Below are 26,345 nucleotides of genomic sequence, written 5' to 3' on the forward strand. Positions count from 1 at the left end.
ATACATTAGTCAAATCCAAAGCAGTTTTATGTCTGCAGTACAATGACAACCTGCCGTTATTTTGGAGCCTGTCTGAGAATAAATGCTCTGAACAGTGCTGACTAAAGAACAATTATAACTATACATTTCCACTTTTTCAGTATTTCCATATAAATAAAGATAAACTTGTATGTTTCTATATTCTTATAGAAGGATTCAAAGTAATGCTACAACTTTTTGTGCAAAAACTTTTTTTTGCTTCTCGTTCATAATGACCAGATAGAAATCAGTTACTTTCATAATGCTGATTACACCAATTAATTCTGATTGCAAAATAAATAGCACTTTTAAATTCTATGATAGTTACTTTGCGTCATAGTTGACAATCTGTCCCTTTCATATGTCTGGTTTTGTGCTGATGGAAACTTCTCTGATGGCTGTTAGAAATACTGCTCTTTTATGTGCATGTAATATGAAATAACTAAAAAAGGTTCTGTATTCTGTGACTGTCAGATAATGAAAGGTAGGAAGAAGAAGAATTTATTTCACTATGGTGCTCAGGAGGTATGGAAACAGTATTTTGTTGTCTTCTTATTAAGAGACCTTAGTACAGACAGTGCCATTAAAATACTGATAGTTGTTGTTCTTGGTAGTAAAAGTTCTAGCAATAATTTCTGTTTTCCCCCTTCAGGGCACAGGGGAATACTATAAATGCCATATAGAAGGTTAAAGAATTCCGCTAGTGGGTCCATGGTTATTTGGAAAAAAAAAAATCAGTATTTTTACTAGACTCGTGTAGTGTATATGCAGCTTTTCCATTAATTACAAGTATCTTAGCATTCCAAGAGTATAGGATATCAGAAATATATCAGACGTGGTAACGTTATTTTAATAAATACAGAGAAGTACTCCTGGGACTATGCAGTCTGTAGAGACACCATAATTCTGTACCACACCTTCTAGCAATGTGGTTATCTTAAAAACCATGTGTATTTGTTTGCTTCTTAATGTACAGGCACTGAATAATAGTATATGTTGTCACTTTGAACTCAGTGAAACAGACCTTCAAATTAACATATGAAATAGGTATTCTTGGGTCTTGCTAGTATTTTTAAGTAGAACTTTGTGATACATCCACAATTCAGTCTACTAAACTGGAAATACAATTTTTCCATGTGTTATATTGTAGAAGTTGCAGAATAGCATGCAACAAACTTAAATATTGGGGGGTGTTCTCTTTGCTGTTATAATGTGTTGAGGAAAACCTCTCGGTGCTCTTATTGTGCAGAAAGTTCCTTTTTCTTTTTTAAAATTGCAGTTGTCTGGGAATTTAGGGTAAGCTGTTTTCCAAAGAATGTCAGCTATGACTTTTACAAGGTATTTGGGATTTTATGGTAGGAGTATATACTTACTGTCCCCTAGATGTATGGACCAGCAGTGTGATTAATGTAGAAGTAGCTGGGCATATACAATTTAGAGCTAGCATAGCATATTTAAATTCCTCTTCACACACAACATGATCTGTAGGAAAAAAGAAAATGTAAGTTGTTTCACAAAAATACTTTAAATTGAACAGATCTATCACTTCCTTGTCTAGGAAAACAGTGAAGATTGATCCATTAAAATTTGCTTCAAGACCTTCTTCTTCCACTTGAACCTTGGAAATGAGCTGTGTATGATTTGCCCTATTTATGCTCTCACATTGCCTGCGTGGACTTAGGTTTGCATCCAGGTCATGCTGTCTGTCCTGGACTGACACACAGAGGGGATGCAGTAGCTCTATGAATCCAATTTCAACTCTCCTGTTGCACTACTTGTAGGAGCAAGCCAAAAACCATAGTCTGGTTTGTATCTTTTGCATCTTCTTCACTTAAACTGTCTTCTGCACGTGCTTTCAGTGTCATTTAAATTACTATTCAACTTGAATGGACAGTGTTTTAAATTCAGGTCACAGTTAAATCCTTTCAAGTGCTTGGTGATGGAATGAAAAGGAAATAGAAATTTTTCTTCCATGTCATTCATATGTACCTGTGACAGTACTGAAATGACTGTAAGAAGGGACAAGCACAAAACTGTAATGTAAAATTCTTGTCAGTTAGAAATGTAAAGTCTAAGGTTTTGTAAAGTTGTGAAGGCATTTATTGCATGCTAAGTCAGTTTTTCCTCTGAATTTAGTGTTTGATTCAGTCTGTGTTCTTTCAGTGGGAGCAGAATTTGTTTCTGATTAGAAAGAATATTACAAGTAGTACAGCTGACGATCAAAACATAAGCCATATGAAAATTGCTGAGTAAAAGTAGGCAAATACCCTCCCCACCTAGATCTGAACTGTCTACAATATGGCTGCTTCCAGTTTCACTAATGTGTCACTGAAATTCTTGCAACCACCTTGCCTTTCTAATCTATTTTCTAGACAGAATATATGGTACAGCTATAAGCATGCCACTTACTGAAAATAAAAGTGAAGGCATACTTTGTGTGCCTTCTTTGCTCCCTCTCTTTTTGAATATCAAGAGGGTTTTCAGTAACAGAATCATTGACTTCTGAAAGGAGAAATTAATTCATTTTCTGAAGATCGAGGCCTATTTAAATGTCATAGGGAAAGGATGAATTTAGTTATATAAAGGCACTGTCAAATATAGAACAAAATAAGATTTTTCCTCCTGTAAATAGATTTCAGTCATAGCAATTAAATATTTCCTGCAGAAAATATTTCAGATAGAAATATGGTTGACCATATGCCATTAATAAATCTATTTGAATTTCAAACCAACGATTTTGAGAGAGTAGAGCATAATCTAGTGGTTGGATGGAATATCTGCATTCCATTACCATTAGTCAGATGGCAAATGTTTATGAAAGTGAATACCAACTTCCTCATATTGAAGGAGTGAGAATTCTAAATGTTTTTTAATTTGTATAGGATTTTTTGCTAAATAATTTCCCCTTATTTTTGTTTGGAATATTTTTTTATATTATAGCTAATAATTTTGAAAATACAAGCAAGAAAATGCACAAGAAAGTTATTTCATTATCTATTATTTTAGATCTTTTACTTGAACCAAATTGTACATGCTGACTTAATTTATATAACTAAAAATTAATAAATAATGGATGTACAATGTGAATGAAAAGTATAACTTGGACTTAAATCCTCTATATGTTCTATACTCTCTAACATATGTGGTGGTCTTTTGGGACAGAGTTCATGTAATGTTTTATGTTAAGAATAGAGCACACAGCAAACAGAGACTGCTGTCCTACAACAGCCACCCTAAACTCAGACGAGTAGGAGATCCACATTGTGCTGCCAAGGGGTTTTCCATGGAGCTGGGACTCATAGGGCTATTTCTGCACCTGGTGTAGACTTTAACCTTGACTTAGCTAATTGTGCCCTTCATGACTTGTTGTGCACCTGTAAAATATGTATATGAAAATAACACCCTATTGATTTCAGGAGTGTTTTGACACTTTTGAGTTACTAGACGTACTTTGACAACACCAGGTGAAAGCTGCTCCTGTGACTGAATCAGCACTACTAGAGATACTGCAGCCATTTGAAACTTGAAGAGAGGTACTGTGGGTTTCTCCTTTTGGCTGCACTGAAGCTCTTGTATAAGTCACCAGTCAGGTAAAAAATACCTTGCTCACTTCCCCAATTAGCTGACAGCTTATAGATTGCCTATGGTGTTACCCTGTTTTATATGTAGCTTCAGGACTCTTACTGTGGAACTGTGGTGAGGATTATTCAGAACTTTATCTGCTGCTCTCCCACTCCTCAGGTCTGGGACATCAGTCAGGTCCTCTCACAGCACGTGCTGGAATCAGCAAATTGCTCATTTATTGTGACAAGTGAAGCAGCCGAGGAAAACTGCTGTTTATCTTGGAGTGAGTATTAAATATGTCAGATCAGTTTACCAAAAAGAAATGTTTTGATTACATTTTTACTAATGAAATATTCCTTTTAGAATTTCCAGAAGCTGTAGTTTCTGTTGAAAATATATTTTGACAGAAATTTTGTTGCTAAGTCTGTCTCAAATAAATGTAGTAATGCAGTATGATGAGTTATGGTTCTGAAATGTTATTGACCATAAAACAGACTCAAAATACTGATTTATGACTGCAGCAGCAGCCATGTGGTAAGCATGTCCTAGACCTGGCACAATTATTCTGAGAAACCTTACATTTGTCAATTTGATAAGTTTACATGACCACTACCAGACCAGTTAGAGAAAAATGTCCATCCATTACCTGGAGACTATTTTTATCTGTAATTGGATAGATTAATCATCAGATGAATTCAATATCCATTTCGGTGAATCTGGACTATGTTCCTTTCAAATAAACTACTGAAGGTTTAACGTCAGACTTCAACAATCTGTGCTAATTCATTGGTGCATTTTGAATAAATAGAGAATGTCAAAATGTATCCCCATTTCCTGGAATTGTAATTACACATAATTTCCAAATATCAAAGTTAAAGGTAATTAATTTATTTTCTAGCATATATATATATATATATATATATATATATATATATATATATATATATAAAAGATTTATGTTCAACTCAGAAAATATGCAAGTTAGTCCAGTCTCTGAATTGCATATATTGCTCTGTAGAGGACAATCTTCATTTCCTACTTGTGCTGAAATGCAAGGCCAGACTGCAAGAAGAACACATGGCCTTTTACAGCCCCATGTGTTTGAAGGAAAAGTAGGAAGATTAAGAAAACCATATGTTACTGGCAGCAAAGGAAAAAGGACTATTACTGAAATAAAATGGGCGTGTCAAGGTATTTGTATATTGGAAATTACTAAGGAGAAATCAAAGAATTTCAGCTTAAGAGATAAGACAGTGTTTTCCTTGCCCACCTGATAATTGTCACTTTAGAGTGACTGGTATTTGGATTGTTCATACCTTAGACTCGCAAAGAGGTTTGCAGGGACAAATATTGATACCACTGTATTAATAGAAGCATAAGTTATCATTTTAAACAAAGTAGTTAAAATCCACTGTAAAAAATAACAGAAGGCACAGAATGCAAGGATATGTGTTCAGCATCAGGTGAGAAGCTGGGAAACCTGTCATTCTGAGAGGCCAGGTGACCCTGGCCAGAGTAACCCCATTCTCTTGCTTTGATGACAAGGATGAGTCCTTGTGTTCTCATAAAAGACAGGATGAATGTGTAAGTCTGCTTGTCTACTGGGTGTGAATAAATTATAACAATTATTTGCTGTTTCTGATGCCAAGGGCAGAAAATCTCCAGGATGCTATTCTTTGGGAAACTGCAGTCAGGATTTAAATGTCAGGACTGTCTCATGCAAGCTAGGACTGGTCAACTTAATATAAGCTGCTGAGAAACTGGTCTTCCAGTGTTTTTTCAATGCAGTTAAAAGTCAGACTTTAGTTAGGAGGACTTTCTGGAACTATTTGGTTGTATTTTCTCTAAATTCAGAGACTTTATTTTTGACAGTTACAGCCTCTAAAACTGTGTGTAAGGAAGAAAAAAAAAAAGAAATCCTATTACTGAATATTTCAGGTCCATAAAAATGCACAATATTATTTTGGGAAATCTCCAGAAGAAAAAAGTCATTTTTTTAAAGGAATATTAAATTTAAAAGAAGCTTTCGCATTAAGGTAGTAAAAAAGCAGTCTTGAATTCTAAGAGGAAAAGCACTTAGAAAAATGATCCGAACGGTTATGACAAATTTTATTTGTAAACACTCTGGACAGGTCTATCATCTGCAGCCCCACTGGATACATATTTCAGAATGAAGAGCAGTTGGACCAGATTAATAAGCAAAGGAGAGTCCTCTTAGGAAAATGTATGCAAATAAATGTTATTCTCATGGCTCTGTAAGTGGCCTAACCACTTGCAGCAGGTAAGCATCTAGTGCTGCTGTTGCAGTTCAGTTGAAGGAAATATTACGAAGAGAGGTTTGGGGGTGTGTGATGTTTTTGTTTCTTTCTTTCTTTCTTTTTTTAAATATGGTTCAAATTCTCTAATTGAAATTTAGAACAGATACAAAGAATTACCTCTGTTTTGCAAGTCTGGTCATATGTAAGCTCCTACAGAGACAAGCCATTACAAATAATGAAACTGTCTTAAAAACACAATTTGGAACAAATTAACACAGTTACTGATAAAGAAAAGTGGCCATGGGTAGGGAGAAGAGATTATGTTTGTGTTGTGAGGTTTTAAAGGAGAGATAAAAAAGCACCATCATTCTTGGCACATCATGAGCCTTATTCCCTGCTGTGCCATCTCATAGTTTGAGATTACACTTTTATAACTTCAGAACTGCTATTGATGGGAGTTTTTTCTTCTTTCTAACCTAGTGGTAAATTCAGTAGCTTTTAAAATTACAGCTTTAACTGTTGCTCTGGAACTGTTCTGCACTGGAATTTACTTTTTCATCACATTCTGGTATGATGGAGGAGACTAATACTTTTCCACAGAGTTGTTTTGTTTTTTGCATGAATCAGCAATCTTTTCTTCCTTAGAATATCTTTCAAGAAAATCAAATTTTCAAAATTAAAGTTGAAGAGCAAAACTTTTCTTCTGCTTCAGAGAGATGTTTTTCCCAAATCAGTTCACTGTAAAATATTTGTGGTTTTGCACATAAGTGTATTTATGTCTGTATGTACAAAAGTGTCTGTATATGGACACTGTTCTAATATAGACAGAGAAAGAGAGACCTACTCATGTACTGCAGAGAAAGTTTGTCAAATTAAAGCTGGTAATCTCTTTTAATATGAGTGATTTTTTTCAGTTTCTTAGCATCATTTTGCATTTTATGCCATAGTATCTAAGGTATATGTTTTACTTGGATATAGAATCAAATTACATGTCTCTTTCCAAAATATTTGCAAGTAATTAAAATAATGTTTTCCATAGCACTTAGAAGAAAATAGTACAATGAATAAAATTTTTCCCCCAGTTTTTGTTGAACTAAATCTGGCCTTTTCTGAGTAGATCTTCTGATACATCCTTTAGTAACAGTATGTATTCTTAGACAGAAGTTATTTATAGGCATGGATATAGTAAACTGGAGACCTACCTGGATCTATAATTAAGGAGTAGCAATGTGTTATACATCAAGTAGTTATACTCTCTATATTATGCAACATAAGACTAATAATCTTTAAAAGTTCTTAGAACTAAATGTTTAATGTAAAACATTGCATTTTACCATTGCTAGGATATAAACAGTTATTTTACAACAGTGCACTTTTAATCAGCCTCTAACCAGTAAATATGCCCAGGAATTCTCACTTTGCTTGTGTGTTCATGAAACAAACTGCCAATTACTAACAAGTGCTTCAAATTACCTTAATCTTATACTTACCTGCAAACTTGATGTGGAATTTATTCTCAGGTTTCAGTATCTGCACATACAAAGGACAATTTGGAGCAAAGTCTTTAACTGCCCATGCTCTTAAAATAGTTTGATGATCCTAGAATAAAGAGTATGATGAGGTGATGACAATGAACGACAAATAATCTTGCCAAATCAGAAAAAGAATCTATTATCAGATTGACTCCACAGAAGAAAACTCATTTTAACACTATATAATACCAGCTGTTGTGGATGTTTATGTACATATTCTATAAGTAATATTATATATTATGTGTATTACATAAATACATATGCACCTACATAAACTATACAGTAATTATTGAGACATGGAAAAGGCTGAGGCACTCTGTGTTCTCTCAGACCTCTGCTTTCAGGCATGATCAAGCAAGAGGAGAATCACCAGCAGTGGATGATCTTGACAGGGATTTGCTTCAGAGAACTCAACCCATGTGAGGCCACAGGGTCAGACGGTACAGAAAGAACAGCGCAATGTTCTCGTACAGTTTCTTATCTTTGAAAGGTTGTGAAGACTAGGGAAGTTCTCCAACACCAGCAGAAAAATCTGTGTTCTCTCCTCTATGTGCAGACATTACAGTCTGGAAGAGTGTAAAACTGTAAGGATAAAATGCATGTTGGATGACTGGAATCTTAGAGCATGAACTCCACCCAAAGACATGGGCAAATGGAGTGCCCTAGGGATCTGTACTGGAATCTGTTCTGCTAAACATCTTTGTCCATGACCTGCAGGAGGGGAAAGAGTGCATGCTCAGCAGGTTTGCAAACAGTACCAAACTGGAAGGAACAGTCAAAGCCCTTGAGAGCGGAACTGTCATTCCGATAGACCAAGACAGGGTGGAGGAATGGGGGGACAGGAACCTCATGGAATTCCACACGAGCACAAGCACAGTCCTGTTGCGGACTGAGTAACCACCTGCGCTCGCACAGACTGGGGCTGACTGGCAGCAGCAGCTCTGCTAGCAAGGACCTGTGGGTCCCTGCAGAGAGTGAGCTGAGCGTGGGCTGACAGCATCCTGGGCTGTTTGAACAGAAGCACAGAGAATAGGTAGAAAGCAGTGATTAAACCTCTCTACTCAGCACAAGTTAGACTGATTCAACACATTTCATCCAGTTTGCAGACCCTTGATACAGCACTATAAGCTGGATTGAGTTCAACAGATAACCACCAAGGTAGGGATAGGAGCAGAGGCCCTGTGAGGGAAGGGAGCCTGTTCAGCCTGCAGAAGTCATGGCTTCAGGGGACCAAACAGCAACCTCTGTTATCTGTGGGATTGTTACTGGGCACATGTAGCCAGGCTCTGCACAATGATGCGTGGCTGGAAGACAAGCAACAATGGAAAGACAACAACTGGAAGACAAGACACAATGGCTGTAAGCTGAAAAGAAAGATTCAGAGTGGATATAAGGAAAATCCTATTTCCTATGAATACAGACAATGCAGTTCCTATGCTATCTGCTCCCTTGGAGACTTCCACATGAACCTAAATAAAGCCCTGACCAAAATGGTCTGCATTCATAAGGGACTGACAGACTGGAGACCTCCTCATCTTCCTTCTAACCTTTGTTATCCTATGATCCTAGTATAATATATTCTATTTGTTAGAATGCAGAATAAAGAGCTTTTTCTAGAAGTCTTGCACAAATAAGGTACTTTGACCCTCTCCTATCTTTTTCCAAGTGTTAAGGATTGTGTCATTTGGAATGGGGCAGCTTGCACAAATAAGGTACTTTGACCCTCTCCTATCTTTCTCCAAGTGTTAAGGATTGTGTCATTCGGAATGGGGCAGCATTTGGATGGGGAAGAATTATGTGAAAACTTAGATGGCAGTGATGAGTCATGTCTAATTAATCAAGAATAATGTAGCAAAGATGTCTGTTCAAAGAGACTCAAAAGTGAAAAAAAGATACATGAGGACGTAAGAGTTTGAAATTGTGGATGACTCTAAAAAATGTCAGCTTAATTAAAAGCAGATCTACATTTTTGTGCAACTAAAACATTTGCTCAACATTCATCAAAACTTTACCAGCTACTGACCAAATATTCCAAGAGATTTCTCAGTCTGGTATTTTTTGTTTTTATTACCACATGACAAGAATGAATACTGCTATCCCAGAAAGTGATCTATGTGATAATACATTCATATTTTGAATTTGCTGCAAGAAGACTAATTTCAGTGTATCAGCCAGCAGTTTTTATTTATTTGAAAGGTGAAAAGGAATATTTGAGACCTGCATCTAGGAAGAAATACTTGGATTGAAACGCCTTGCCAAGTCATGAAATTGGTGGTATTAAAATACAAAGAATGATTCATTATGTTTGCAGTATCAGCAATAAGAAAAGCTTTCAGACTCATGAACACAAGGGAAAATCTCTGCCTGGAACAGGGCGTAACTGACATTTTCAAACCATAATATTTTAATGTCAGTTGAGATGTTAGCAAGTACCTTTTCCACTAGAAATACTAGAATGGAGTCATAAGAGGAAGACCTTTTGAGAACAGCAAAATACATTATTTCACATTTTTCTTATTAACAGTTTCATAGATGTAGGATTGCTGTGCCCATTCGGGAGAGTCCAGAACTTGAATGTAACCTGCTACAGGTTTTTCTTGTATGAAGTCACTTTTTCTTATTTTCCTTAGGGGTTTTTTATTGTTTGTTTTATATTGTTTGTAATTAGGATCTTTTGCTGGTTTGTCTTAAGGTGATGAATGCCTACAAACCTCAGAAGTAGCAAATGGCTGGGTAAGGTGATAGACAGCAGTCAGGCAGACAGATATATTAAGGAGTAGTATGAGGCTGAATTAGGGTATAGATTTGAAAATCACATGTTGGTGAAGATGTTACTTAATCTTTTTATGCAAAAGAAAAACAGTCATTGGTAGTGATGGTGTGGCTTAATTGCACAGGGTTTGCCATTACCAGTTTCCTCCCTTCCTTTCCACAGTAATCATTCAGACCACACTGGCTTATAAATGTGGTAAGCGAAGGCTGTTTTCTGTATGCCACAGGCCTAGAAATATAATTATTTCTATGTTAGAGCTTTTCTTGGATTTTTTTAATCATTATTTTGTCTAAAAAGCCTAGTTTTATCAGAATGTGCAATAATTGTTAAATATAAGAATGAAGATTGCTTTATAAAATTATTCAAATTTTATTATAAGCCCAAACAAACATAGACCCATAGAAGTGAGTAGCATAAAACTAAAAATATGAATCTCAACATCATTTTTTTTGTATATAATTGTATAGAAAAGGGAAAGACTCTTTGAAATTAAAATCTCTTGATGATTATTTGGCACATTTGCAGTTTTAACACTCCAAAATATGCCTTGTTTTCCATTTGTTAACTCTTCTTTGAAGCAGCAGTCTATAAACGTGATATATATAAAACGGATACTTAAATGTCCTATACGACTTCATAAGATCAGCTCAGTTATGTGCTGTTAAGCTAATAACTTTGCATTATTTCTTCTTTTCCTCTCTTTTCACTTGGTATATTCAAGTGTTTGTGTACAAAAACTGGTTATTTGGGTTTCCAAGGGTTTTTTGCCCAGTTAGGCTCCCAAAATCCACTCTGAAGAAGCACTCTAGGGGAGAGAGATAAAAATACAGGTAACGTACTTCAAGTGATTTCTTAGATTGAGTCTCTTCATATAGTATTGGTGATACCACTGATAAAAATGGTGATTAATATAGAGGTGGTATTTAAGTTTATATATGAAAAGCTGTAAGATTTAAAGTGGGTGTAAGAGGACTGAAGTTGTTAGTAATGACTGGAGCTGGAACAATGTAGGAAATCAAATCCACTTCATTTCAAAGCTCTAGGGGGCAGTAAAATAAAACTGACTAAATAAAAAATTGTCCTGTTTTCTACTTGCAGTTTAAATAATTGCATGCCCTGGGAAAAGGTAATCTGACAACAAAAAAGAAAACAAGACAGAAGTGACACCTTGTTTAAAAGCTTCAGATCACACCCTCAGAATAGCCCTGCTAGAGCTGAGATACTGCACCATTATGATGAGCCAGTCAGCCCTCAAACATGGCAGTCTCTCCCAGAGGAATGTAACAGGATCATGCCTTTGTTAAGATATACCTGTTTGTATGCTCCAGATGCAAAGAAAAATGAGATTTGATACTAGTCTATACTGGCAGCTGAAATGTGCCAGATGTTTCCCAGGAGACAGTCCCTGAGGGTTAGGAAGGATGTGGAGAGAGATGGAGCTGGCCATGACTCCAAAGCCAAAACTAGACAGTGCTAGCCAGAATGGATGGAAGCTCCATGGTGAGTCCCCTGTCTGCCCTATGGGACACTTCAGCAGAGCTGAAAACTGTCTTTGCTTTATGTAAATTCTGGAGCAGTTATGAGTGGAGATGAACAGCTTACCTGCTGGTGTAGCTGTCCTTAATGCTGCATAAACCTACCAAGTGCAGTGTAAATCACATGCTCTGCCTTTATGGGACTTCTCATTTTTAATCATTGTGCAACTGTCAAGTATGTGTTGTGAAATGAGATGTTGTAGCTGATTTATTCAGAACTCACGGCTAATTTAGGCAAGAGAATTTGGCTTTTTTGATATTTTTCAGTCTCTCAGAAGTTACCAGTATTTTCCCAGATATTTGTAAGAACTCTTGCTTGTTCTATCCTTAGACTCCACTGTTCCTTGCAAACAGTATGTCTGCCTTGCTTGACTACTCCAGGATACCCTGCTGCCAATACACTGGCTTTCACTACTGCATTTTCAGAAGCCTATTGCTGATGAATCAAATGCAAAGCTCTTAGCTCAGTAAGTTTTAATGTTACAGTAGGAGCACAGATTTATTTCTCAGTGGCTTTCTGCAAGTGATGGGATCAGAATAGGATCTTTAGCTTTGAGGAAAACATTCTTTTGCAGTATGCTGATAGTCTACATAAAATAAATTATGTTTGATGACATTTGTTCCTGGGGGCTCATTTGTCTAACAAGGAAATACCCTTTCTTCTTGCTAGCTGCAGTTTATGTTGATTTTGTTGTTCTCCCTTACTTGATACACTGTATGTGTAGGTATGAAAAAACTAACTTTTGATAGCAGATCAAGTAATTGTAACAAGTGATAGACATATATTAAGAAATACTACACATATTACTAGACTATTAAGAAATACTTGACATATAATGAAAAGCCCTCCTTTCCCATGTGTTAGAAAAATAATTGCTACTTCTTATAATGTAGCAGCAAAACAGTATTTTTAATTGAGATTGCTTAAAACGTAATTCAGTCTTGTTGGGCAATTTTTTAAGCATCTTTGGGAATATTCAGACTTATTCTGATCTTCCTTTGGAGTTTGAGATTGAACCAAATAGAGACAAGCATGCAATAATTTAGTGTGTAGCTCGTGGTGAAGAATTTGAGGTTATTTTCATAAATCTTTCCTCAGTGGACTTTTTCCTTTGGTATTTGTGATCAGTAATTAATTTCATTAGCTGGAAGGGATCTAGTTCATATTAAAATAGTTTTAATCTTTTGTCACAGATACACTGAATAGAAGTTTGTATTAGCAGTCTTGCTTTTCAGACAGTAACTTACTTAACTGCAAATAACTACAAGCATGGGTAAAACGTAGAAACTGATTTAAAGAGTCTTGCCATTTGCATTTTTAAAATTGACCCATATGAAAAATGGTCAAGTACTCTCAGACATACTGGTTATTGGGCATTAGTCACAAATGAATCCATAAGTTGAATTCAATCATTACTTTGTTTGTGATGAAATTTCAATACCGACAAATTCTCAGTACCAGGTACCATGATAGTGCTTATATGCTGTTCTGCTATTGTTCCATAAAAAATCAACTGATAAAAATTCACTTTATGCAGCATGAAAGTTGTTTTTTGAAATTCTGTAAGAATGCATGAATTTTTACTGTGTGGGTTTTTTTTAATAAGTATATAACTAAAATACACTGTAAAAGCATAACTTCTTTAGTAGGCAGGTCATGTAATTTAGTATCTAAAAGAGCAGAAGTAGATACGTTATGTGAAATGAGCCACTAAAATCATGTTTCCTAAATTTGTGAAATCCTGGCCTTATAGAATCCAGTAGAAATATTTTCATTATCTTATCTGAGGCAAGAAGTTCATCCCATGTACAAAATCTGTGTGTAAATCAGCTAATCTTCTGTTCACATCCCTGAGAGGGATTGGGGCAGTGACAGTGCAACGGGCACATTCAGCCCTGTTGTTTCTCCAGACTTACAGCTGCTGTCCTGTCCACCTCACAGCGGCTGCTCAGAATGAAACAAGCCTCAGCATCGTCCATCCTACAAAAGAGGAGACAAGCCTGTTACAGTCCAACAAGGTACTTACTTGGACTTGTGTTTCACACTTCATAGTCTTGCACAGAAAAACAGAACACAGAGAAGGTTCAGTCTCTCTGTTCTCATTTCTTTCCCTGGTGCCAGTAGAAGCTGTGCCAAAGTAATAAAAGCAAATTGGCCTCAAATACACTTAATTTGCATTATCTGCCATGAGTATAAAAGGTGAATAAATAGCATCAGTCTGCCCAGTGTGTAAGGGTCTGATATGTACAAGTTACATGATAAGAATGAACAAGGAGGGGGAAGTAGCTTAATATAGACTTATCTTGCCTAGTGATAGCAGCAAGTTGGGTAGATGTACAAGAATATTGTGTTTGGGATAAATAACAAACATTTCTGTGAATGTATGAATTAAATGAACTATTTTCAGTTCATGGTGTCTTCGATTAGGAAGAAATCATGAGAGCTGTATGAGTAATTTCAGCTAAATATGGGAGCAGTATTGGGAAGACAGTGTCTTCACCAAAGTTGTAGCAAATTAGATGAAATTTTGATGAGAGCTAATGAGGTAACTGGCATAAGAGTATATATAGATGATTTCATAAGGAAATGAAACCTCATGTGAACATATTCACCTTTTTTCCTCAAAGTTTTTTGTAAATTCTTGAATCACTTCAGTCACATATGACAAGGATAATAACCTGACACTAACATCTATGAATGTCATTAATTTAGACAACAGAAGCACTAATGGCATCTGTGTTAAAATCATTTATTAGAACCCAGAGTATGAGAGAAGTGTTATTAATGTTCTAACAACTAGAAAATCTTTGTCAATTATACCATTTTTATGTGCCAGAAAACTGAATCTGAGACAAGAAAACCCACCGGTTCTGTTGCTTAGGGATGGCAGAAATTAAAGGGACTTTATATATAGAAGAGAAATTTGTGAATGGGAAAAGTATCAGCTAAAGTATCAGCTAAAGAAAAGGAATGGTCATGGTTCATTAAAGAAAGTGGAAGGAGAGAAAAATATGACAATATGGGAGAAAGCTGAAGTGGAAAAAATCAAACATACTAGTGTTATTCACTGCCTAGTGCATGGAGAAAAAGTTGTTTTAATCAGTTATTGTGTTGTTTCAGGGGCTAAAGTAGCTGTAAAGTTTCCAGTCACAATGATGAACAGTGTTGCACCTCATGAGAGAATTTATTCAATTTGTTTGTTAAAGCTGTGCACATAAATACTGTTGAAAGAACACCAAGAATTTGCAAAGTCTTGCCCTCAAAGGCAGGAAGAAAGAAGGAGTATCGTTTTTGTGAAGTCAAATTGTGTACTAGGGCATACAGAGAAAACTAAAGAATTTTGTTAAGTGACTATTCCCTCCTTCCGCAGTCAGCCAGCTTCGGGTATTCCTTTACTTTTTGGTGTGACCTCTATCACGTTATTTAGACATTAGATTTCACAAATAATACGTGTATAAATTTTGATAATGAGACATTTCTTAATAATTTTGTTGTTGTTCATAACCATTACTTTATTTATTAGAAGAAGTTTAGTATGTGCCTTGTTATCTTCTCAGCACATTATGTTCTCATTAAAAAGAAATACAGCAAACATCTTGGGCACTGGGTTATATTTCATATTAAATGTTCTATTAGATTCCTACTATGCTGCTTCTCTCAGGAGAGGCTGAAAATTATTCTGTGACAGGTACATTCAATTACATGTTCTGCAGGAAAAAGCACAGTTCCACAGATGACTACCTCCAGGTTATTATAAACGAATATCAAGATTATATTTAGGGAACAGCCTAATTTTTCTTCTCCTAATGTGCAGAACAAATGTCAGCTAAATCCACACATGAATTTCTTCTTGAAATCAGCAAGAAAGAAAAAAATCAAAAAGAAAATTTCTAATCCTGAAAAAAGCTTTCTTGTCAAATTTTAAACAGATGTAGAAGTAGCTGGGTTTTTTTCAGAGACAGAAGTCTGAGAAGATAACACTGCTGATGATGCTTCTCGCAGATGAGATTCTTGGAGAGAACTCCCGTTGGGCAAAGAAGGCAGAATGACACAAAGAGTCAGGTATTGGCTTAATTTTTTGATGTCTCCATTATAGAACAATGCAGATAGGTTAACTCAGTTATTTGCTAAGAATCACTTTGCTCTCTCTGGAGAGTTTAAAGAGACAATCCTACTCCATGAATTCACTGTGAATTCCTTCACAGGCTCAATTGATTGAGCAAAGGGGAGGTGCGAGAAACTGTGTTTGACTGATGTGTTTTGATAAATGTCATTCACTATTAACAAGCACAGAGCGTTTCTTTGAAGTAGTGGAAGTGTGTGGTAAGAGGAGGGCCCTGGAAGAAGAATATATAGAGTTATAGTAGAACAGTTGCTTAAAATTACAGGGCTGAACTTAAGAAAAAAAAACTACAGTGGGTTCAAAAGATGGTAATTATTTCTGTTTCCTTTTTGCCCCTTCAGTGGGTCAGGAGAACTATTATTTTCTCAAGAAGTAGAAGTAAATTCTGTCTTTAGTGTCATTTTGAAATATTCTGTTCTGCTTTTTCAGAGGCAATCACAGGCATTCTCTTTGAATACCTTTAAAAATCAACACAGTAAAAAACAATCTGGTCAAATGAAAAAGCTTACTAATATTTGCTTCTTGAAAAACTTCAAATATTAAGAAAAACTAATTATAGAAAAAAGTTTTGCTTTACTTTCTAAATACACGATTTCCTTCTAGCACAGCTTTTGTTCTTTGTTAAACTTATTTATCAAGCAATATGAGTGAAACAAAAGTAAAAAACCATGGTCAGTATTTGCCTACTTAGCTCTTAACAGGTCTTGATCTTTTAGTGCTGAGCCTTGCAGGTAGATAACTCTTTGGGACCACATTGGGATTTGTAACACCCTTCGGACCTGAGCATCCATCTCGGTAGGACACAAAATAACGACATAATAGTCCTGTCAAAAAAAAAAAAAAAGCCGGGGAGATAACAGTCACTTTCTTATGTTACCATTCTTGGTATTGGCGAATAAAGTCAACAGTAACTTTGGATGTCAAAATAGTTGCTGATAGTCAAGAGATGATTTGCTCCCATTTTTTTCCCTTTACATTAATGGGCAAATCCAAACTCTGCTCCCTGTATTATAGGTAGTCCTTGTTAGGAGAACTGGAGTTGGTCTGTGCACAGTTAAAAGGAGAGGTAAATAGAACATGAGAGGAGAGACTGAATGCTTAGGATAGGCTTGTCATAGAAGCCTTCCTTGGGACACGCAGGCTCTTGGGGAAAGCTTGGTACACTGGATGCAGTGCACCATCTGCATCCTTCGGCTTCCCAGTTCACAGAATCATTAAGGTTGAAAAAGACCTCTAAGATCACTGAGCCAGACTTGATTTCAGCTGGGAAGGGACTGTATATAAGCTCTTTTAGTAGTATTGTAACTTTTCTTCTTTGACTTCAGTCTATCACAGAACCTGACTCATTCTTCAGGTTAGTTAACTAAATTTTGGATTTCAGTTTGTTTCCAACTATAAAGAACTTGATTTCTTTGTGCATTTGTTTGTGCCTCTTGCTAGCTAATTATTTTGGGGAGTATTTTGGATTTGGGATTTGACAAATTGCCGCTTAGGCAATTGAGTATTGTATTTGTGTGATTTTTGCACTCATTAATGAAGCATGGTACACAGGTAACTTAGTAAAATGCATAGAGAAGGCTTAGTAAAAGAAATAGCCTGTAGCAAAAGTAATGATAATAAATCCAAATTGCTATCTCACATAAATAGGCTTTTAGATGTTCCAAACAAGTAATATGACAGGTTTGAATTAGCCAGGGGATATATGTACACTAAGAAAATCTCTTCTGTGTAATTTCTTGAGGTCTTTGTCCTTTAAAGAGCAAATATTTATTTCTAAATTTTCACAATTCCAAAAGGATTTAATCTTTAAAATCCTGTGCAATGAGCTCAAGAATGACTCTGCTTGAGCAGGGAAGCTGGACCAGATGACTCACTGTGATCCCTTCCAATCTTACCCATTCTGTGATTTCAAACACTGGCAAAAAGCAAAGGAAAATGTGAAAACCAAAAGATGCTCTGACTTCTGAGGATTTTGGATCCAGTCCCAAAACAATGGAAAAAAATAATTTGAGTAGATTTCATTTATTTTCTATTTTGGGCTAGAATCTAAGGAATTTGCATGGAAATACCTGTTTCTAAAAGGACTGGCATAATTCAACAGGACAGTAATTCTATCTATTCAGTCTATTAACCTCAATTTAAAATGTTGTATCTCAGCTTCTTATTGCAGTTATAGATGCCCAATTCAGCTAGCTATCCCCAAATTCAGCTTTACAAATTAAAAACCATTTCAGAAGCCTTTCTGAAAAAAATAAATCAGTGTTTTGTGGGGGGTTTCATTGTTTTTTTTTTAATTTTTTTTTCTACTCTCAGTACCTGCAATCTGGGGTGAGCATAGAATTCATTTAAGAAATCCATAAGTAAGTCAATCTTCAAAGAGCTTACACACAGCACCACATGTTTTTCTGTCTGAGCTCTGTATCGACTGTAGTTTCCACCAGACTTTTGTCTCTCCATCCATAAATATGCCAGCTGTTCAAACTGCAAGAGATGTCACTGTCAGTGCAATATAGACAAGTAGGTGTGCAGTACAACTGTATAATGACTTGTCAGTGTTGCATCATTCATCTCATGCCTCTGTGAAAAGCTGCCTTTAGACCCCAATGTCTTTTTCTTTATAAAATGATCAAATGTATGAGATGAATTAATAGAGTGATTGCAAAACATGGCAGAAGTGCCAGAATCTAACACACACAAATAGCAGTGAAAATTCATTAAAATATCATGAGATTACATTAGATTTGGAGATTTTAGAAAAAAAAATGAAGGCTGATACTTAGTTCCTTTAAGGATTTCATACCCGTGAGCTCTCTTTTTCTAGTGCCATGTGACATAAACGGTTTCCTCATATGAAAGGTTAAATTATCACACATTACTTGGATAGAAGCCCCATTTTATGACCTGCTGTATACTCTCTTACCTGTCTTATAAATTTACATATAACTAAAAACCAGCAGCTTTTAATATGCAAATTTGCTTTTGCCAACTGAACAATATGCAGGTTAACAGTAAACACTATTAGTCTGGATCCCTTAGACTAAAGGAAATACGGAAACAGTCTGAAATAAAAAAATGCCATTTCAAAGTTTCTCGTAAGTAATACATATTTAATACTGAGCTCAATTTAACTATATGTCTCTGTGATAGCTGCTTTTTCTCATCCACATTCAACCAATGGAGAAGTTGAATCATGAATAATAACTAATTGCATATCATAGCAGGACAAAAGCTCAGGAAAGAATGCCTCCCACATTCTGTGTATGAAAAACTGAAGGAAGCCCCATTATCACTACAAATGTATAAAAGAAAGTAGCTAATAATAGGTAAATTTAAGTGAAACCCTTGTAGATTCTAGATTATTTACTGCTAATGTAGACCTCTTATTTCTAAAGTGCAAATCAACAATACCTGAAAGATGAAATTTCTGTATCCCAGGAAAATGCAAGTTTCTTAAGCAGAGCACAATTTAGTTTTCAATAATGTATATTCTACAAATTTTTCACTGAGTTAGAATATATTTGTGTTAGTGTGTATGTCTGTGATTACAGACATTAAATATTTAGGTATAATTCAAATAACTTCAATAAAATTAATACTAAAAGCTTGAGCTTCCAACCTCCCAGAGTTTCTGTGTTGCCTGCTCACAGTGAGCTTTAGTTCCTTGTCAAAGAAGCAGAGTCTGGAAACAACTTTGGAGCTTCATAGTCTAGCAGGTCTACCATAAGCTTTGATAAAAATGCAGTGTCTCCCCACACCCTCTTTTTCTGGCATAAGGTCTGGGTGATCAGTGGAACAATGAATACCTTGGCAGGGCTTCCCTTGTAACCTCAGAGTTTCTGTCATGCAGCCTCACCTAATGAGCTGGAAAGTGCTTGGTGCAAATTTAGTAAAGCCCATTGAGTCCTTGAAATATTTGGATTTTCACAAATCAGTTTTTTCCTGTTAAAACTGTTAAAAAGTCATAAACTTTTTTTAGGTAGGCATGAAAAAATCCCAAGTGTGCTGTTGGCTCTGTGTGTTTGTGTGTACCATACACAGCTGTGAACCCAATTTGCTGGAGTTGCAGATTTAATGAGATTTTTTTCAAGTTAGCACTGAGCTGTAAGAGTAAGAGAGGAAGTGGAGAGAACCAAGATTAGAAACAGGGATAGCCTGCTGAGGAAATGCTACACTCATAAAGAAAGTGCTGGCTACTGTTGTGCTTTTTTTTTTTAAATGGCTCCATTAAAAACAAACCCTTATCTCGGGATAAAGGAAGGGCTCTGTGGTACATGACAGGAGCAGAAAGCTTTCATCAGCACTTGAAAGCTGTTATTAGTGCTCTGGTTTTTAGCATAAATCTAGAGCATAGGAGAACATACAGGAAAAAGGAAAAACAAAACAACAGATAGAGAAAATGGTTCTTTTTTCTGACATTTAATATGAATTAATATAATATATATAATATAACAATAGTAAAAATAAATTATTTCAGTTATTATTCTTTTGTTTGAAAAGCAATTCTAAAGAGAAGAAAAATGCACATTTACCTGTATGGGCAACACCACAAGAGCAACACAGATCATAATGACAACAAGCAGCTTTGAAGGCCATATCTTGGGTGTAACATCCCCAAAGCCCACAGTGGAAAATGTCACTATGCAGAAATAAAGGGAGTCAAAGAGAGTCAACCTGTTTCCTGCTCGTTCCAGATGCTGAATTCCACAAATACTATGTAGAAAAGAATGAATAAAGACATGAAAAATAAAAACTGTTCAAACTTGATGATTATATGTGCAGATAATTATTTATTTTCATAGTTCATAAATTGCTTAGCAAAGACATTTTTCAAAGAAGAGTAAAAATCAGTATCAGACCAGAACTGCAGTGTTGATATAATTTTCCAGTGTCATTTGTAATAAAAGAAACTCCTTTTTTGATTATTCCAATATGATAGGCACAACTGTTGCTAGGCTTTGCTTAGTGGCTGTTGTGAGTGAGAGGTGGTATATAGAACATCATGGATTGATGCAATTCCTTTCTAAACCAGAACAAAACAGATGGTATATAGCTGCCATCATTCAAATTTTTTTTATAGATATCTTTCAACTTTTTCAGGGAGAGTTTGCTGGTATGGCCAAGAAAAATGTACATACTGCTTTCTTTAAATGTAACCCACTTTTTGTTGATATCTGTCCCTTTCTGTGGCAAGAGTTACTAGTGGGAACTACTTGTGTTGCATACCAGAAGAATACTGTTGGTACAAATGGGTGCTGACTCTCTAGAAGAAACTAGGATGTGAGAATTGCAGGCCACTGAACTGGCAGAGCAAAAAGTATCCAGGGTCAGACTTCAGGCAGAAAGTGGAAGATGACAATTGGCAAGAAGAGTCTGCTTGTAAAATTACACAACAGAAATACAGGATCTGAGTGAACTTCTTCCCTTCCAGTCACACATTCCTGACAACAAGTAAATGGTAGCCCAAGTTAACTTGTAATTATTTCTCTTGTAATCGGCATGATGTGCTTTTTGTTTTGAGAAGTAGGAGGAGAATCTGTCCACAGGTCATAATGCTATTTCATACGGTGCAGAATTTAAAAATATATCACTTTCTAAAAATACATCACGATAAGGAGCTTCCAAAACTTAAAATGTTGTGTTCTCTGATAGAGTAGAATTTCTTAGATCAGTTCAGGAATCAATGTGTAAACCACCATGAATAGCGGGTTTTCCCCTTGGAGTTAGCAGAAAGATTTCTCTTCAGAGATTTAGATAAATATTTGATAAATTATATGCTTTAGTAATTATTCTTGAACATACTAAATATTATTTCTTTATATATGGTGTCCAGAGGGTAACAGTTCACTCATTAATTTCTGCCATGGTAAGGTCTTTGCACCACCAGGGAGACCCTGTGTTTATAACAGTGTTAGCAGTTGTTCTTCTGTTCTCTGTTCTGTTCTCCAAAAATAGTTTAGCTGTGGGCAGTGGCATTTCCAGAACATATGGATCAAATTCCCAGTTTCCTTTTCACAGTTCTAGCATTTGTAGTTTTCACACATCTCAAAATGTACTAAAATGGGTGGGGTTTTTTCCCTGTTGTTTGCCTGAGTTTCATGCTTCAGTCAGAACTGGTATTTATATTCCATCCAATTCATCCCACATTTTTCACTGGAGTTGTAATCTAGATCTTCCATAATTTCACTATGTTCACAGTTTTTCTGGGTTTTTGCTTGAGTGTTTTTTGGGGTTTTTTTTGTATTTTTTTTTAACAGAAAAGATAATTATATTTTTGTCCCTGAAAATACTAACAGAAGGCCTGAAAGAAATTATGCTAATGAAGTTTTCTTTTGGTCTCAGACCAAGAAAGTTTTTCAGCTAAAGCATTTTCCAGTATTAATTTGAAATAATGAACTATACTGTAGAGGCATCAAAGCACGGAAGAAGCTATTTTAATAACAATATTCACATGAGTTACATGTAGTCTTAACAGCATAATGATGATAAACTTATTCTTTATTGTTATTATTCCTGATCGCTTTGGTGCAATTTTTTCTCTTTAGTTGTCTTTAGTGGGTATATCCCTCAAACATGCAACCTTGACTTCAGGAATTAAGGTCATGAGGTCCAGAAAGCAGCAATTACACTGAGCCAGTGATACGGTCCCCAGGTAACAGGACTATTGCATCATTCCACTCAGTGTATTAAGGATTTGCAGCTGAGGTTGTATTGAAGCACAATGCGTGATCCTGGTTGAAATGCATTTTTTTCTGATGCTGATGCCTCTGAAATTGCTTGGTGCTTGTATATACAAAAGGGTGACTTTTATTCTTTGTATCTGACACGATGGATTAAAATGTTAAAAAAAAAACAAACAAAACCTTAGGCTGGTTTTTAGATTTTTTTGTTTTTTGGTTTTAATTTTTACATTTTTAAGAAAATAGGATTGTTTCTTCATTCTTTGTTCTTTTTGTGAAAGCTTAACAAATTTTTTAATAGTTTGCTGGTAGGAAAACTTGGGTCTTGATGAATCAGTTATTTTCTTTTTTTTTATTATTATTATTCATGAGTTTTCCATACCCAGCACACCTTACCATACTTTAGCTTAACTGCAATAAGGTATATATCATGAACCATTTCAGCCTTTTCTAAATGAACAGTAGGATTCTCATTGAATATAGTGAAATAAAAATTTCTTTTATCAGCTCAACTCCCTCATAGTCATATATATTCTTATTCCTTGAAGCCATCAAAATAATGTGCCAAAATGTTGTGGATTCAAGATGTTTCTCATTGAACTCAGTGGGCATGAGCCAGGGCTTCTCACATGTAGTATTAACGTCAGTATGACATGGGAGCTATTTCTTCTTTGATGAAGAAGAAATTCAGCTCTTCTAACAACTTGTTGATCAAATTAATTGCTTTCCTCAAAATTATTTCCACCTCATTTGCAGTTCTACCAAACTTTACCTGAAGCCCTAACCCTGAAACCAAGGGGATGATAAGGTTACCAGGTTACCAAGTCTTTTACTCTGTGTTTTGGTGCTCTGCCATTTGTCCTTACTACAGTCAGAGATCACAAAACTGCAGGAAAACCTGACTTTCAAGAGACAATTTTATATGAGCCTAATTAACGAATAAAATCTGTTGCTGCTTCCCCGAGAATATTATACTTTCATTTCCCCATCAATGCCTTTACAAATGTGTCACTGTTTACAGCATGTCCCCATTTGTTTGGGTTAACAGGTTACATTGCACAGAGTGAGGTGCAGTGTTGGTGGCTCTCCATGAAGTCAAGACCACATGGCTTAGTTATTCGGTTCCCCAGAACTCACTGACATCTTTTAATATAACCTAATTCTTCATCTAAATAGTAATATCAGCTTCTTTTTTTCTTGAAAATTAAGTGTTAAGCATTACTTTTAGCATAAATACTGCATGTAAAAATATGTATGTTCTTGTCTGCTTTCTTATGTTTACTGAAATAATGAAATGTGCAGCAATTTGGGCTTCATCTTTTGCTTGTTTTCATACTTTTAGTGGTATTTTTATCTCCTTGTTCTTGTTTGCTTCCTCTTCCTCTTTCATCCTCTGAAGAAACAATAATTTCTTTGGTCATCTCTGGATGAAAGTAATGATTTTGAGCAGGAAAGGAATGTTTGGTAAAGGCAATGCTCCCAGCAACTTGGTTTTGTGCAGAAAAAAAATCACTGTAATAATCAGTACACAAAAAGTCCCTATCAGAAAATGTATTACAAAATTAGAGAGAACAGAAGTATGATTCTAAATACTCTGCCACCACTGCACTTGAAAAACAAAAAGCAAAGATAATAACATGTAATCTCTGAAGATTAGTAATGTTTAGTTTGGGTATTGTTTGAACTTTTGAGAGTTCAATCTTTGTTTTACTGGAAGTTTTTTTTTTTTTTAGTTCCAGGAATCTTTGTTTGCTTGAGTATTTATGTGCCAAAACAAACTACTGTTTGTCAATAACCTCTCTCCATATGCAGGACAGAAATAAATACCGTAGAGTAAAATAACCCCTGAAATGATCAGATTTTTGTCACACTGCAGAAGCATATCTTAAAAATGGACGTAACAAGAATCATTTGGATAGTAACCTGCAAATACTGTACACTAGCCATCCTTATTTATAGTCAATTCACTATCAGTTTATATTTTTATTTCTCAGTGTTGATAAATTTGTTTGATTTCCACATTTTTATTTTTACTTTTAGAGAAAATTATTGTTTACAGGTACAACCTCTTGAGACCTAAAGTAATGCACCAGATGCTGAGCCAAAAGCCTGAGCTGCTTCTGTGTGCTCAGGATTAGGTAACAAGCCAGGCAACAGCATTGTTTTCTATGGATTTGTGACTCTGAGCTTCAACTTGCCATGTTTTAAGTTGCTAACTGCAGGGACAAACTAATGAATACGTTGAAATCAGTGTGGATTGATTTTATCAAATTCAGTGTGGTTCTGTGGTAAGAGCTCAGTGCCTGTGTGCTACAGAAGTTACACCTGAAATCACCCAGAAAAACAGCAATTCTGCTTAAGCAAGTGTCCCCAGCAGTTTTTCACACCGCAAACTACAATTTCCTCATATCCTACCTGGTGATGTCAGAACAAATTACAAATTAAATTTCAGTGATTCGATTGTTCTGTACTGTCAGTTGTTGTTTATATTATTATAAAATTTTCTGACATTATTACCATAATATTTTTTTTATTTATGAGAAAGATTGGAATAAACTATCAGTCAGCAAAATTGTTGATAGACGCCAACTGTAGCAAATACCTATGGGTAAAATTCAAATATAGCAAAATACTGAAGAAAAGGACCATATTAACTTCCCAGGAAATATATAGGCATTTGAGACGTATTCTACCACTACAGTGGCTGTAACTGTCTGCTTAAGGAAACTTCCTCAATCTTTACACCAAGATAAAATCAAACAGTTCATACTTCAATCTCACTCTAGGAGGCATGTAACATCTCTCAGAAGTCTGATAAATACAGAGAGATTTTGCTTAAAATCCAAAAGGTGCTCACTATTTGCCATAGATGTTAATAGTAAGCTGGTGCCAGTTTTAAATCCTGGAACTGCCAGTGCTGTCAGGACTAATGCTGTACCTGGAGAATACCCTGCTTTCTATAGAGGAAAACAGTTTTTCATATTAGAAATTGTCTCTATGGGGTATTCAGGCTTCTCTAGAACGTTCACGTAGAGCCAGATGCAGTTCTGTCCCAAATTTTACAATTAGACATTATTGGAAAAGCAATTGTAGAATTAACTATCCATACAAACATTAAACACTCAATTTACACTTCACAAACTCTGGCTTGAATACTGATATAACTGGAGTGACATTAGAGTAACATTTTTTTCATTCACTCCGTCAGATGTGTGTGGAAACACTATTGACTTCTGAATGACAACGCAGGTCCTCTGAATTTTTATTACCTTTTTCCTACAAGACACAACTGAGCTGTGTAATCTACTCCTTACAGAAGGTGAAAGTGTTGCTGATCACATTATCTGTGACCTAAAAACCTAATGCTCTCTGACAGAACCCTTGATTCTTGTGTAAATATGAAGAGGCAAAGAAAATAAACAAGGGATGAGCAGAAACTGCAGCAAGTAAAAGAGTCAAGAGACACTCAGAAAATACTGTGACCAATGATAAAATGTCACTCCCATCTAAACTTCCTGAAGCTGAAGTTTTAACTTTCTAAAAACAACCAAATGCTTCAATTTTTTCCAAGCCTTGTGCTGCTTTCTCAGGTCTTTTTATAGCCTGTGTTTTTCCTAATTTATTTTCTAAGAAGAAATTTTTCATAAAAAAATATTAAAACAGAAAAAACGATTAATTTAAGTAGATGTACAGTTTTCAAAATGTTAAAATTATAGAATCTGCTACAACGCATCATGTAAAATATATCAACTTTAACTATTACAATGAGAATTTCCTATTTTCACCTTTCATTCCACATAGAAGGCTTTAAAACTGTGGGAATAACTGAATTCCAGGATATAGAAATTATTAATTGCATACAAG

General features: G+C 35.5%; 1 protein-coding gene across 6 annotated transcripts in view; it reads right to left on the reverse strand.

Annotated features, from left to right (window-relative positions):
* The window catches only part of KCNT2 (potassium sodium-activated channel subfamily T member 2), a 124,134-nt gene that overhangs the window by 40,367 nt on the left and 57,422 nt on the right, over window positions 1-26,345 (reverse strand). For all 6 annotated transcript variants that reach the window (XR_011698608.1, XM_071564779.1, XM_071564777.1 and 3 more), the window contains 6 exons: window positions 20,334-20,514; window positions 18,121-18,285; window positions 16,492-16,628; window positions 13,598-13,661; window positions 7,331-7,439; window positions 1,392-1,500 (listed from right to left, as the gene is read on the reverse strand). Coding sequence is in view for 5 of the 6 variants with exons in the window: in XM_071564779.1 (XP_071420880.1) it covers window positions 1,392-1,500; window positions 7,331-7,439; window positions 13,598-13,661; window positions 16,492-16,628; window positions 18,121-18,285; window positions 20,334-20,514 (765 nt within the window). In the remaining variant the exon portion in view is untranslated. The remainder of the gene's footprint in view (window positions 1-1,391; window positions 1,501-7,330; window positions 7,440-13,597; window positions 13,662-16,491; window positions 16,629-18,120; window positions 18,286-20,333; window positions 20,515-26,345) is intronic.

This window comes from Pithys albifrons, chromosome 10, assembly GCF_047495875.1.
Source record: "Pithys albifrons albifrons isolate INPA30051 chromosome 10, PitAlb_v1, whole genome shotgun sequence".
Taxonomy (NCBI): domain Eukaryota; kingdom Metazoa; phylum Chordata; class Aves; order Passeriformes; family Thamnophilidae; genus Pithys; species Pithys albifrons.